General features: G+C 32.4%; 1 protein-coding gene across 1 annotated transcript; it reads right to left on the reverse strand.

Moving 5' to 3' along the window:
* Window positions 1-4335: 4335 nt before the first annotated feature.
* LOC145306266 (uncharacterized) lies at window positions 4336-15325 on the reverse strand. The gene is made up of 9 exons (XM_080148338.1): window positions 15267-15325; window positions 14828-14860; window positions 14294-14368; window positions 13754-13797; window positions 13159-13209; window positions 12369-12456; window positions 11197-11299; window positions 10440-10523; window positions 4336-4617 (listed from the first exon to the last, which is right to left on the reverse strand). The coding sequence occupies exons 1-9, from the start codon at window positions 15318-15320 to the stop codon at window positions 4493-4495; spliced, it is 657 nt and encodes a 218-aa protein (XP_080004464.1). The 5' UTR covers window positions 15321-15325; the 3' UTR covers window positions 4336-4492.
* Between the last annotated feature and the right edge of the window lie 223 nt (window positions 15326-15548).

The raw sequence follows: 15548 nt of genomic DNA on the forward strand, positions 1-15548 counted from the left end.
ATACAAAATAATACTGATTTCCAACCTAAACAATAACAATGAAATATGTAGAAATTCTATAGATATTCATACCCTAAATGAATTAAACAAAGCTTTTGTGTCATCATAGGGTCATGGACACATTTGGCAAACCTTTTAACATAAATTGCAAAGTAAAATTGTACAGTAGACTTGTTCAATACTAGAAAAAAAACAATATTTTAAGAAGCGAAGTACTTTATCTGTCCGTAAGTCAGTCTGTAATGCACTGGGGGTGATTTACTTTGCTTCTATTTAAAATAATCGGATAAAATTATCAGTGAAGATTCTCATGACCTGTGTACACTGTACATCTACTCTATATAATGTTTTTTATATTCTGTCTGTCATTAATGCTTTATGAGTAAAAGTACTAATTTTTAAAAGTTTCCTGGTTTCTTAGAGTTTTGTATTTTCTCTCTATTTCTTGTTTGAGACAACTCAAAATCATCTTTTATATAACTCATCCATGTTGTTTTGTGCTTAGCCATTTATTGATGCTGTCATACATTTCCTATCCAAGCAAATAAAAACAGGTCTCAATGTGTAAAATTATGATTCTTACACGCCAGGTCATATTTGACCAAATGATTTCTGAACAGGTCTACTGTAATAGTGTACAGTCAACAATATAAATGAATAGTATTTTTATTCAATAAATACTTAAAGTACATCAATTAACAAAAAACTAAAAATAACAATAGCACAAAGCAATAGAAAAAAAAGAGAAACAAGTGTGACATCTAAATAAATATGTCTTCCAATATTCAGTTAGTATCAGTCATCTTTGGAATCATGTTGGCGAGGACAACATTGATATTCCTTTATATTCTAGTAGCAGCTGCTACAGGAGTATATGTTCCTGGAACTCCTGGTGGCCCCTGGACCCAGCAGGAACTTCTGGCTGTCAAATCTAAGCTATTCAGTCTATTTAGAAGAGCTTTGGCTCCTCAGGTACTAAGATTATCCTTTCATGACTGTGTTAAGTATAAAGATGGTACAGGTGGTTGTGATGGTTGCCTTAACTGGGAAGGTGTTGATGTTCATTTAGAAGCTGTTGAATACGCCAAGAACTTTCCTAACATGGATAGTGGTAACAACAATGGACTTGGTCCTATTGTTAGAGAACTAGAAAGAATTTATACAGAGACTAATTATCCTCATGATGGTCAATGGCTTGCACAATCTCTCAGAGATTCTGGAAAGTCAAGAGCAGATTTGTGGTCCTATGCTGCTATTGTTGCAGTTGAACATGGAATTGAAACCAATAACCTGGCCTGTCACAACACCACTTATCCTAATATGCTGTGGGATTCCTGTGTTCATGAACCAAATACTGATGAATGTTTTGTGCGACCATCAAGACCTATTCAATTCCAGTGGGGAAGAGCTGATTGCACCAATTATGATCTAGCCTTTCCTTATAAGGCTTTATCACCAGAGAAACATGCCAACCCAACAGGAGATGGAAAGTCCCTTGTCCAATATTTCAAAGATGACTTTAGTTTTACTGGCCGAGAAACTGTTGCAATCATGGGAGCCCATACATTTGGATTTCCAAAGATTCAAAACTCTTTGATTCCCTACACTTGGACTTCAAGAGCTGTAAACCTATTTAATAATGATTACTACAAAAGTTTGACTGGTCAAGATAGATGGTTTATTGATGATAACCAATGCAGACGTGTTGGAGATGCTTATGGAAACAAACCCAAAACTAGATGGGTGGCTCATACTAGGAAAATGACAAAGAGAGGTGGCCCTGTTTTCTGGATTCATCAAAACCATGTTTGCCCATCCATATATGGTCATATGAATAAATTTGAACAGCAGTGTGCAGCTGATGCCCAAGCTGGCCAACAATGCAGGCCAGATCCTCCAGCAGGAGCCAATCGTCCTAGAACAGCTGATGAGGCTGATGGCAACCCTCACGGTGGTTGTGAAGCTTGGAGGTTGATTGTAGGAAGAGATGAAATTGCTCTGAGCTGTGAGATGGGCCTGGTTTTCGATTTTCAGGTTACAGACGGAGTTCCTCATGGTTGCCATGGTTTGGAACACTTTAATGCCTCCATGCAAAGTGACTCCCCTTATTCTGTGTGGTCACAGTTACCAGGACAAAAGGGATGGTCCTTCTCCCAGCCAGAATGTGGCAGACAAATGATAGCAGAGCCAGCTGGGTCAACACCAACTTCTACAATCATGGAAGAGTATGCTAATGATCAAACCAAGTGGATTGATGACTTCACATTAGCTTTTGAGAAAATGATGCGAAATGGATATCCTAATGGACTGACAAACTCTGCTGACATTCACACTAACCTAGTTTGCCCAATGCCAAATTTGAGTGGGGCATCAGATGGAATTTGTTACATCTTAGATAAAGTTGGCAATGGTCCAGCTTTCATGATTGGAAACAGACTTGGAGCACTAAGTGGTAAGGTCTACCAGTATAATCCTACTTCTGGGAAGTTTGACTGGGCTGCTATCACTCAAATGCCCAACCAGTTGTGGAGATTTTCAGATTCTGGCAGCCAACTTATTAATGAACAAACTCACCAAGCTTTGATTGTTGGAGGTGTTACAAGTTTTAAATTTGAGAATGAGAGCAATGATAATATCAGGATTGTAAATCCTTCAAATTCCAATAAGGTTGTAGACTGTTGGAATGCCCAACACACTGGACACCCCTGTATCTTCTGGGATAGACATGGAGGTCATAACCAGAAGTTCTATCAGATTCCTGTATCAGCTTTCATGATTGCCAGCCCCTTTGGTCCCTTAGCAGGCAAGGTTTATCAATACAATCCATCCACAGGAGCTTATGACTGGGCAACTAAAACAGGACAACCCAACCAAATATGGAGATTTGCTAACAATCAAAGTCAATTGATCAATGAGTCCAGTGGCCAACCACTCTCTGTCAGTGGAGTCAGTGCTTTTAACATTGAAATCCAATCCAATGGTATCATGTACTTCATCAATACAAGTAATAACATGGTTGTAGACTGTAATAGGGCTAGATATGAAGGACAAGGTTGTCAATTTTGGTGGAGACATCGTGGAGGAAATCAAAAGTTCTACCAGATTCCTGTTTAATTCAGAAAGAGAGTACTGGACTCAAACATTGACGAATTATGACTTTTAATCAGGTTGAAAAATTTTTCTGCTTTATTTATATTTCTGTTTCATTTGATAATCTGTAATAGATATATTGAACTTTAATAAATGTTGCAATTTATTTTGCCATTAATGTAGTAATATAATTACTTTGACGTTGCACCATATTTTCGCCTACTTTAATAAAATGGTCCTTCCAACTGGCTAATATAACTATACACAACATCCACCCCATCCTCTTCACTCCTACTGAAGAAAAGTAGTGACCAATAAAGAAGGATTAAATTAGCAAACTAAATTGACGACAAACTTTCATGTGTCACAAGATTCATTTATCCATTAATGTAATAATCAATTTATAAGTACAGCTAATAAACATAATAATATTTTATTTAACAACAAAAGTGACTTGATCCATAAAAACGAAGAACAAACTTAAAACAGCTGAACAAGTGGATATTAATCAGAATTGTTTAATAATAAAAAATATACTGTAGGCAACAAACCCATCGACTTTCCGATGTTTGGCTTAGATGTGAAGGGTGTCGAATTGTGCCAGTTTGTGGTTAAAGACATTCCTCTATACTTATTTTATTGACCTAGCTACAGTAGAATTCAAAAACTTGGCTTATAGGGAGTAGCAATTCAATGATAACTTTTGAGCCGTCTTCACACATTTGCCAAGGTTGTAGTTTGAAGACAATAGAAAAAAAACTAATTATAAGGGGGAGGCGAGTGCTGCTACACATATGGAAACCAAAACTAAAAGTCAAATTAACTCAACTAAAAAGAGTTACAGCACTGAAATTTGGCATGCCAGTTGATTTAAAGAGATGCAATGTGGAACAATGAGGAAACGGTGGTGGAACCGCCACTATCGCCGAAAACAGTCGTTTCCCGCCATAATATTTTTTGTCTTTTCTTATCAAATCTAACAATAATGATTTATTTGAAACAAACATATTTTTTTTTCATAAAAATTACAAGTGTCGAGTAAAAATATAAATAAGTATATATAAACAGAAGTATAAATAAGTTGTCTCAGATGATTCAAAATTGTCTAATTTTGCGGTAAAGACAAAACAATTTTGGCGGTTTTTGGCGATTGCGGGGGTTCTGCTGCCATTTCTTCACAGTTCCTCATTGTTCCTCTTTAAAGAGACTTTGATTAATTTTGATTAATTGGTATCCAAACTTTTCAACCCCAAAATTATAATCTATAGAAAAAGTAACTTTGTTTTTCAGCATAAATTTAAGAGTGTTTCGAGTTAGAATAAAATATTTTTATGATAAATAAATATATTTCATATTATTTTATTACATTATGTTAAAATATTGAGTCATTTTCAATAAAATATTAATTTTTCTTATCAATAATAATACAGTCTGAGTGTAAATTCTTTTTAATCATTTGTTTAAGTTTTAAATATTTTCTCATAAGTTCCAGTGTAAAGAGTATATTGATCAAGCAGACACTTCCAACTGAAATAAATATATTTTAGGAAAGTGAGTAATTTAGGATGAAATAGGGTTTAAAAAACTATGACATCATGGAAAGAAAACAAAGTAGCCGGTTTCATGGTATTTTTAAGTAGCTTTATCCTATTTCTAGCCACTACGGGGGGCTCTAACCTTGCTTAACCAATTTCCTAACCCGGCGGGGCAATCATTTACTAACCTAACCTAAAATAATCTATCAACAGCTACTGTGAAAATACAACGAAACCCGCTACATCGTTTTCTTTCCAAGATCCAAACTATGATATTGGTTTAGTTTAGGCATTGTTAAACTGTTCTATCAATTTCAAACTTTGGATGAGGATTAACAGTTAGGTACAATTTAGAAAGCTAGCAACTAAATATTCGTTACCAAAAAGTCCACATTTGTCAAAAGAGAATGAATATTTAGAGGGGATGGCATGGTCATGCGTAGATTTTGCATTTGTGTAGATTTTCTGAATAGTAGTATTTCTGAAAAGGTCTAATCATAATCTATTCATAATAGTTCTAATAATATGCTATGCAAACCGATCATAATTTTAAAGAAATATTATTGTATTAAATACAACTTTTTTCTCATTTTAAGAGTAAATGTATTTTTAAAGGTAAAAACATATATTTTAAAAATAATTTAAGATTTTTAAAAAATTTAATTTTTGCAAATATTTATTTTTTTTTATTTTTTTTTAAACGTGATAGTATCTTGAAGTACTATAAACAATTATAGGTCATTAAATGATAACATAATCAACCTTTACATTACAAGAAAACTTTGTTTGTAAAGATTTAAATTATTTTAGTGGAAAAATTTATTTTTGATTTACTTATCCCTGTATCCCTGAGTAAGGATGAAATTACAAGAAACAAGTGCAGACTGCAGTTTTCAATAATTTATACCATCAGGTTAAAAATTAAAGTCATACCTTTCATGCAAACTCAGCACTTTTAATTATAGTGCTTTAGAATTAGTTTTTTTAGTAGAGTGTTTTTAATTAGGTTTAAAAAAAGATTTAAAAAATAAAAACAATTTGGGATATTTTCCCTCACATGGACCAAAAATGTTTCTGGTACTTTCAATAGGGCATTTACCCTGCAGGACCCTATGCGTTATTTTGTGTTCACATTTAATGCTATTAACTTTTAAAACTTGTTTGTTAGTTATCCTTGACAGAAAAATTTTGGACAATAAAACACTTCCTGTATGAAAATTAGAGTTGGGGAGTTAATGTAATTAGGAAAAGCAGATGAATTTCAAATAAACATATATATTACCATAATTTCACAGCGTAAACAAGCTAAAGATAATTTTCTTCTTATACCTTTTTAAGAAATTATTATTTTATGAAAATCATATCGAATTATAATTCAATTAAAGTTTTAGCTAAGATTTTCTAAATCTACGGATCGACTTTTCTATAAAAATATCTAAAAAAAAAAGCAGTGGCGTGCACAGTGCTTCACCAGGAGTTGGTGCAACCGTTAGCGATTGAAAAAAGTGAAAGACAGGCCTTCCCAATATTAGTTTTAAGGGGGGTGTTGAGTCTTGACACCCTTCTACACAATCCTAACACATGCCACTGATATCGCGTATTTTCCACATTTTTACGACAAATTAAAATAAAATTTATGTTCAGATCCTTAACTTTACGAGGGGGAGGAGTAATGTAATTAATAATGAGGAGAATACCAATACAAGATGTTATGTTAAGTTGGCAGCGCAGCTAAATTGTAAAAATGATCTTCAAACAACATAACATTTAAAAGTAAAATAGGAGAAATTTTGATTTTAAAACTTTTACAATCAAAAAAAAAAATTTCTGCCTCTTGAGCCATATTTTAGTACATAAATTATCTTAAAAATTGTGTATTATTTATGTGATTTAACATCTCATCAAACAAATTATTATTCACGTCCATGAATCAGGAATGTCCTTGTTAATTTGTCTCATTTTACTCTGCACGTCTATTGACATTTTTAAAAGCGAAGCTTTTCTATAATTAGGTATGATTTAGGAAACGTAGCATTTCTATAATCGTTAACAGAAAGTCAGTACGTCCATTTTAACATGCTATTTTTTTAAATTTTGACAGCAAATTTTATTATATGATATAATTATCCTGATTTTTACCCATTACAACAAGGTACAATGATATAAGCAATTCATCTCTATAATCAAGTCCTAAGAATGTAAACATGGCCTTACACATTATCCTGTATTAAAGCATTTTTGCCAAAAATATACTTACAATTTTATTTAGACATATACATTTATACTAAATTTATTTAGTTTTGATACTCTACAAGTGTTAATGTTTGTTTGTCCTATTATTTCAGAGCTTCACTTTTATGGATGTTGTAATCCTTGTTAGAATATAAACTTGAGATAATTAAACAAGGATAACAACATTCATAAAAGTATAGCTCAATAAATCAAACGGATACACACACATAAACACATGTAGAGTAATAGGACATTAAATATCAAGTTCGGACAAAAATTAATTAATTAAAGGGTAATTATTATGGATACCAATAAGACTTGCTTGTAAATATGCTTCGCTTAAAACATTAAAAAAAACGACGGGAGGGGAAATTGTGCTGTTTTTAAATTAGTCTCCAATATAATAATGTTTTATTCAGTTTTAAAGACTTCTATTGAATTTGATTGGTTGGTGCATTAAATTAAATGTCCGAATGTTTCAACCACTAATTGTGATCTACAGAAGGGGTAATTTTGTGTTTAATTATTGCATTTTTATAAAAATTTATATTTCATTGTCTTATCCCTTTAGATCCCTGACAAAAAAGTAGGAGTTACATTATAAATGGCGGGACAAAACAACCCATACAGATTATATTTTTTGGGGCGAAGCTACTTTAAAAATAAGATTTTAAATTACAGTAATCAATGATATGTATTAATACCCTTATAAATAAATGTTATCCTATGCAAATATGGACGATAGATTGACGTACATTCCAGATGGTGATTAAACAAGGATGACAACATCCATTAAAGCGAAGCTCTAAAATGGTACGACAAACGAACATTAAAACAAGTAGAGTGTCATGATAATTTAATATAGGAATATGGGAATCATCATGAAAAGTTTGAAATTGATTGGACAATACACACCTGTTTAAATTAACAAAAAGGGCTAACTAATTAAAGGGCGTTTTATTTTGACATACTTTTCAAAAAGCGAATCTTTTCTATAATTAGTGTCGGTCCGTTCGTAACGGATAGCTTTTTTCGTTAATTTAGGCATGTTAGAATTTTCCTATCGATTTCAAACTTTGCATGGTGATTCCTGTAGTAGTTAGGTACGATTTAGAAAGCGTAGCAAACTATAATCATTACAAGAACGTCCATTATAAACATATTGAATTTTTACTTTTTTACCAAAAAATTTTTATGTGATGTAATTATTGGATTGATCTGAATTTTGGTATATTGATTTCTTGGAACAGCAAAGTACATTATTATAAGTGAAGCAACTCTACAATCAAGTCATAAAAATGTAAGTATGTACATAGACATTATTATGTATCAAGCAGTTTTTCAACAAAATTTACTTACAATTTTGCTTCTACTCTTATACATTTATATTCTGATTATTCAGTTCTGACATCATACAAGTGATGATGTCCGTTTGTCCTACTGTTTCAGTGCTTCGCTTTTATGGATGTTGTCATCCCTGTTTTTAAAGTCTTGTTAGTAAATATGCTTCGCTTATAACATTACAAAAACAAAGTGGGGGGATATTGTGCTGTTTTTAAACAAGTCCCAAAAGTTTTACAAAAACAACCCAGGAAAACAATCCTTTTCTGTCCAAACACCCAGGGTATCAGGTTAAGTAACATCCATCAGACAACTAACTCTTTGATTACACGACCTTTGTCTCCGAAGTCCTAACAGTGCATGGTATGAGTTGCTCCTGTTTTGAGCCAAGGCATTCCCAAAACTCTATCTATTTATGTCGCGCACCTGACATAGTACAAGTAGGAACAACTTTTGATGTCTTTTGTTATGACGCAGTGTTAAACCTATCACCTCCCGACGACGAGCGGATGCGCTTTGTTTTGAGCAACGGTCGTGAGTTAAATTGAAAATTACTAGCAGAGAAAAACCTTTCCTATTTACCGACGGAATGATCGACGATCAAATTATTGAGTAGCTTCACTCAAAGAGAGAGAGTGGGGGGGACTATGGGCTATTTATTACACTAGTCTAAAAACCAAAAGTTTTATAATAATGTTTTCTTATTCGTTGGCTTAACATCTTTGGGAACTTTTAATAACTTTTGGTAACTTTGTTAAGTTGAGTGTCCAAACGTTTCAACCACTAATTATAACCTACAAGAGGGTTAATTTTTGGGTATTAATATTAGGGATGTACATTAATTTATTGGTAATTTTCTTATTCCTTTAAATCCCTGAGCTTTCTTAGACAGGTGAGAATTGTTTCTTATGGTGTTTTATTCTTACAACAAAATAAATTTTTTTTGAATTAAAAGAAATAAAGTATATAGTTCTATGAGAACTTGTGAGCAGTTATAGAAAAATTAAAAAATAGAAAGACAGTACAAAATGATTAGGTATATGCATTAAAATTCAGCAATAAGATTTATAACATATCGGTAAGAAATTTGTAAAACAATAATACATAAATATTTGCTGTAGTGTTTATTTGTCGCTGTGTATGAAATCAATATCAAGTTACTACTATTATTGGACATTTAGTGTGAATTCGAAACAGTCCAGAAAAACATTACTGGATATTATAGACTTAGAGTTGACGAGTTTAGCCAAAGTCTTTTATACTTTATATAAAAAACAAAACATTGAAAATAATAACATTTCATTTTGGTATTCCCTAAATTCATTGGAGACCCTTCAATATTTTGTATTTAGAAGCAATCTTTTCTAAGCAAGATTATTGAGTATTTTAAGATAATTTTATCTCTTTTTTACACAATTTAAGGTATTTATTATCATTTGCCAATAAAAAAAAATGGAAATTGTATAAACACCATGTAATATGTATGACATGTATGACTTCCGTTCACCAATGTCGATTAGGAAGGGTGTTTACATGGGGCGTAGAAGGGGATTGGAGACCACCTTTTTTAGAATTCAGGATTGGTTTAACTTCCAGAATACAACTAAATTGAATCTTCAAAATTTTAAATAACATTGACAAGAAAGGTATTTTTTAAAGGTTTTACCGTTTTGACACTTAAAGGAGAGAGTATATTCGATAAAAAAATATCCTAAATTGGAGAGAACACCGAAAAAAAAAGTAAATTTTGCCAATTTTTTTCTATTTAGCTTAGATCTGAACTTCCTGATATCATTTTAGAATTTTTTTGTTAATAAGTGATCATATCAAATAGCCCCACTTTTATTTGATTTTGAATATTCCCCTGTCCCCACGCAGTCTATACGTTTTTTCTACATTTATGTCCATTCAGAAAATCTATTTCAGAAAACCTATAGTCAATCGATGGCATTATTTTTTTTAGGGGCCGTATTTTTATAAATGTCCAAATGCTGAACTACTACCAAAAAACTGGTTTTTATTAAAATTTTTACTATATTATTCAGTGAAAAATGTCTGTAATACGAAACTAAACATGATTTTCAGTATGACTGAGAACCGGTTCTATTCCAGCGGATATTAATCATTTTCAATCCTGAAAAAAAAAACAATCCTTTCCTTCCCATGGTTGTATCTCACCCCTTATACTTGAGAACACTTTACAGTCAACACAAAAGTAGCAATCGCTAAAAAGAAAGGTACCTGAACCAACGACAATATACCACCAGTCGTCTGCTAGTTTATATTTATCCAAGAATCCAGGTTCAGCAGTATCAGTTGTTTCAGCTAATAATTGATCCTCTACAAGGCCGGCCGTACACAGAAGATTAGAGTAAAACACTAGAGGGAGAAAGGGTTAAATAACTGTATCTCCTCATCGCAACCACCTTGTGCAACCTTTCAATTGGGCCATTAAAAATCAACCAATGGTGTCGCTTATAATAACACAATTAAGTATCAGAAAATAATTTAGAAGCAGGCGAAAGAGGTATTTAAAAAAGGAAGGGAGGTAGTTGTCTGTATATACATCTATACTATAGATCTGTTCACAGAGGAGCGAAGACAGGATTAAAGTATGCTTTTGTGAGTCGCCGCAGGCTAGGAATTTGGTAATTGGTTCATCACATCCTTATGTACAAGTAACAGGATCTATGTCTGTAATTCTGTCATGATCTTGATAACCGCTGAACTAATATGGTTCTCCTTTACAGTATAGCTTCTATTAGGCCCTGAAAATATCTATAACTAGTTTGGGAAAAATCGCCTAAGGAATCAATCCACCCCCCCCCCTTCCCAATCTTTTAGGTATACTTTTTTTAAAACTAGAATTGAAAAAGGATTGAGGGTTCTCTCTCCCTCTGAAGTGCCCCTAGAGACCTCTAGTTCTGTTTTTTCGTATAGAATAGTTTCAGTCATATATCTCTAATAGCAGCTGAGTAATGTAGTATGTAGAGCATTCCTATGACTTGTTGTTGAGTCCCACTACTGCTAGCTGAAAATCCAGGATGATTTTGAACAGTACACAGACAGGTTTTACGGGTCACAAACAGCCGAAAAGTTGCCTGAAAAAGAAATTTAGGTATAAGATCAATAAATAATTTCCAGAAAATAAGGTATAGCCAATATGCGAAAAAAACTATAAAGAAATATTTTGGGAGCTGAAAAAAAGGTCGTCAATTCTACAAAGTGTTGCCCCCAACGACAGCTGAAAATCACATATAGGTTTCGTGATTTTTTTCCGAATTAGTTTCGTTCTTGGAATTAGCTGATTAATATCCTCTCAAATTCATGGAGCAACACTCACAAAAAAAACTTCACATACATGGTTGAAAAACTAATTTATATTAGTGTATTGATAAATGTCAATTATAGATTATTGAAGTAGCATTTTTGTATCACCTCTTTCAATTTTCAAAAATTTTCAAAAATTTAAAAATAGCCTAAAACATGCAAAAGGCAGTTGGATTGTCATGGTTGTTTCCTGTAATCGACGGGAAATTTAATTTTGATATCTATATCTGAAAAAATTTTGAAAATCGGATCATAAACACCAAAGATATGGAGAAAAATCTAAAAAATATAAAAATAGCCTAAAACCTGCTAAAAAGTGGTCTGACCGCCACTGATGTTTTATAATTAATTGTGCTCTTTAATGATGGGAATGTTGAAAAAAGTTTCAGCCTTTTATCATTTATACAAGCTGAGTAAATCCCATTTCCCCCATAGTCTTACGGACTGACTGACGGACTGACGGACAAAGCGAATTATAGAGTAGCTTCGCCACTAAAAAATAAATGTAGAAATAATGAAGCATAAGCAGGAATAATTGTTAAAAGTAAAGCATTTCTATAATTAGGGTCGATCAGTACGTCCGTCACGGATACCTTTTTTCGTTAATTTATGTTAGAATTGTCCTATCGATTTCAAACTTTGCATAATGATTCCTGTAGTAGTAGGTACGACTAAGAAAGGGTAACAACTCTATAATCGTTACCAGAATGTCCGTAGTCGTACGTCCATTTTAAACATGTTGCTTTTATACAGGCAGGGGGCAGGCAAGTGCTTGGAGATCAGCTCAACTGTCCTGTCGACAAGGACGTTTACATCTAACGATAAAGAAAAAGAAATTACCGCAAATGATTTGATAAAATCTTGGCGTTGTTGTTCTTCTAGCATGGAGTAGAACAGTACTTCCAAAGGGCTGTAATTCATCAAAATTCTACAAAATGATAATCCGTTAATAAACCAGTAATTTACAGTCAGGTAGTAAAAATAAGACGGAAGAACATACTAACAGATTAATGATAGTTAAAGAGGTACTGAGCACTATGGAGATGTCCCTCCACATTGGACTGGTACTCAAAGTTTTATCAACTTTTTTTCATTCGCATGGTTAAAAACTTTGGAGACTTTTATTACATCTTTGTTGGAAATAGAAGTGTCCGACTTTTCCAATCTACAGAAGGGTTAATTTTGTTAATCATAATTGGGGTTGAACCTTAACTTATCTTGCAATGTCTTATCCCTAAGAAAGTAGCTGTAAGCTTTTTAAGAAATAAATAAGAGAATATCAAGGAATTTAGTACTTGAAGATTGGTTAAAATAAATAGAAATATATTGGGAGAAAAAAATTAAGAAACCTTTTCCCATATTTTTATTTTTCACCGACAGAAAAAGTAAAGGGAATACTAGTAAAAAAATTTAGCCGTCTGGTTTCAATAGCAGCAGAAAAAATAACATTTCCTCCATAGCGTTACCTTACAGACAACGTGAATTGTAGAGTAGCTTCGCTACAAAATTTTTAAATTGATACAACGATATTAAACATAACCCAAATATATTCACCAAAAATACATTTAGAATCACTACAGAAAGTTGCCTAGAATCACTTGCTCTCGTTCATGCATAGTCCCCTCTTTACCTATAATCCATGTAGTCAAGACCCAGCGATTCTCGAAAACTGTATTTCTTGTCCTGTTAAAAAAGCTCATCTTTGAACAATATGTTTTTTTAAATGATTTTTAATCATTGATATAAAAAAAATCCGCTATCAAAATAAATACTTTAATTGTTATCATTAAAACAAATAAAAACAACATCAATTAGTAGGGTAGCACTAAAATTTCATGGAAGGAAAAAAGGACAAAATGAATTGTAGAGAAGATGTTCAGTTGATGCATTCTTAGAAATCACGAAACCTTTCTGAAATATTAATAACAAATATTTTCAATGTCTTTTAAGCTAAAAATGTCAGCTGTTTATCTTCAATAGCAGCCGAGAAAATCGTATTTCCCACATAAAGTTACGGACGGAATGACGGACAGAAAAAGTTGATTAAAGAGTAACTTAGCTACTAAGAACATTAATAAACACGAACTTTAAAAATCAGAAAAGTTAAAGGCAAATCTTTTTATTCAGACGATTCTGGATTTGGCAGTAACATAAAGAGGTTAAATTTAAAATTGGACTAAAATATAAATATTGTAGCTTAGCTGCGCTACTATAAGACTGAGCTTTCCTTGGTATAAACGTCGTCTTCTGTAATAACCAGCAGGGATTTCTGAAAAAAAGAGAAAAATCAGTTTTGTCCAGTCAGTCACTATTTGTATAGCACGTGGTTACGACCTCAGAGGCCTTTTGGGGGGTGTGGGGTCGACTTCTCTCCCTCCTACTTAATATTTAGTTTTAAAAGAGAAAAAATTTTGGATGATATTTTTTTCTAGGGACGTTTGTGGTAACCTCCCCCATAATAGTTATAACCTTCCCAGGACCTATGAGAAGCTACATTGTATAGGAAAACTATATAGGTTCAGAGGTTAGCTAGATACTTTGGTACACACAAACATCATGTTATTTTATATAAGAATACATAAAGTGTAGAAATGTAACTTTTTCTTATCAACAATAAAACGAATCCGCTCGAAATTGTTTTCAGGCTTTGGATTATCTAAAGACGTTAAAAAATTACTCTCTTATGGTAACCCCCCTTCCTCAAGTATACCTAAAGGCCTCTAGAGGCATACTCGATAGTAGAGAATAAAATATTAAATAGTTACCCCATTTTGATCGAAGAAACTGCAATGCTTTTCGTTTTTTAATCCAGCTGTAATATTAATTGATTCAGTGATATTCTAAATAGGAAATATCAAATTTTCATAAATTTTCTAATCGAAGCATTTCTTTATTTGGGATTTGTCTGTAACAAATAACCTTGATTAAATAAGGTAGTCTAAACCATAATCCAACTTTGTACGAAGATTCCTGTTTCAATAAGGTGTAATATTTAACTTGTCGTGCCTCTAAAATCATCTTTCGAAGAGTTAAATGTTGATTCCTAAGGCAAATAGGAACATTACAAAAAGCAAAGAATCTCTACAAGTGTTATTTAATGTAGAAGAACGTCCTAAATTGTACATATATAAATATTCAATATTTGATAATTAAACCCCCCTTCCCTTATTGAATGTTTGATAATTAAAAAAAGTAAATTTGAAATTTTCGTTTGTCCATTATATTATCTTTAAGTTGAGCCGTTTTTTATGGATGTTGTCAATTTTAATTTTTGCCATTTAGAAGATTTTCCATATTCCCTGTTTATTCAGATTTTCTGGTTTCACACAAGCCTAAAATATTACATCATAAAAAATTGGCATTCAAAATAAAACTCATGATAATTTTAATAATATCGAGCTGTTTGAATTAATATTTTTATTAAATCCAACTATTCTTAAAACTTTATGGTCAGAAATGTTAATGGCGGTTTTGTAGAAGATGCGAATAATATTAAGGAGGGAGCAGACAATGAGCTATTTATTACACTAGATCTCAGGGTTTTATAATTACGAATTCTTATTCGTTGGCTTAACAACTTTGAGGTTTTTTATTGAATTTTGATTAGTTGGTTTATTAATTTGAGTGTCCAAACGTTTCAACCACTTATTGTAATCTACGGAGAGGGGGCAATTTTGTGTATCACCATTGGGGACTATGAACACGATTTTTCCCAAGTTTAACCCTATGTTAACTTGCCTGTCCCAACAAACTTAAAATATTATACAAGAACTCAGTTTTCAAGTACATCATCTTGACATCTGAAAAAATAATAAATGGAAAAGTAGGTTGCGGGTAAAATTCGTAAAAGTGTGCGTTTTAAGGCTTAAAAATAGTAGTAGAACGATAATATTTACGAAATATGTGTTTTTCTTATTGAAAAGAACTATAGACAAAAAAAAATTTTTAGTTAACATAAATTTTTAGCGTTCTACTAGTGTTTTTAACAACTTAAAAAACACAACCTTTACGGATTTAACC

Source organism: Acartia tonsa, chromosome 14, assembly GCF_053477335.1.
Source record: "Acartia tonsa isolate MP-2025a chromosome 14, ASM5347733v1, whole genome shotgun sequence".
NCBI lineage: Eukaryota > Metazoa > Arthropoda > Copepoda > Calanoida > Acartiidae > Acartia > Acartia tonsa.

Excerpts from the sequence above, each read along its gene's own strand:
- LOC145306266 (XM_080148338.1), bottom strand. The coding sequence starts at position 15,320 with ATGATGTACTTGAAAACTGAGTTCTTGTATAATATTTTAAGTTTGTTG. Across the intron at positions 10,524-11,196 it reads GACTCAACAACAAGTCATAG|CTGAAACAACTGATACTGCT; the intron begins GAATGCTCTACA and ends ATCAATTATTAG. Across the intron at positions 4,618-10,439 it reads GTATATTGTCGTTGGTTCAG|TTGGAAGTGTCTGCTTGATC; the intron begins GTACCTTTCTTT and ends TATTTATTTCAG.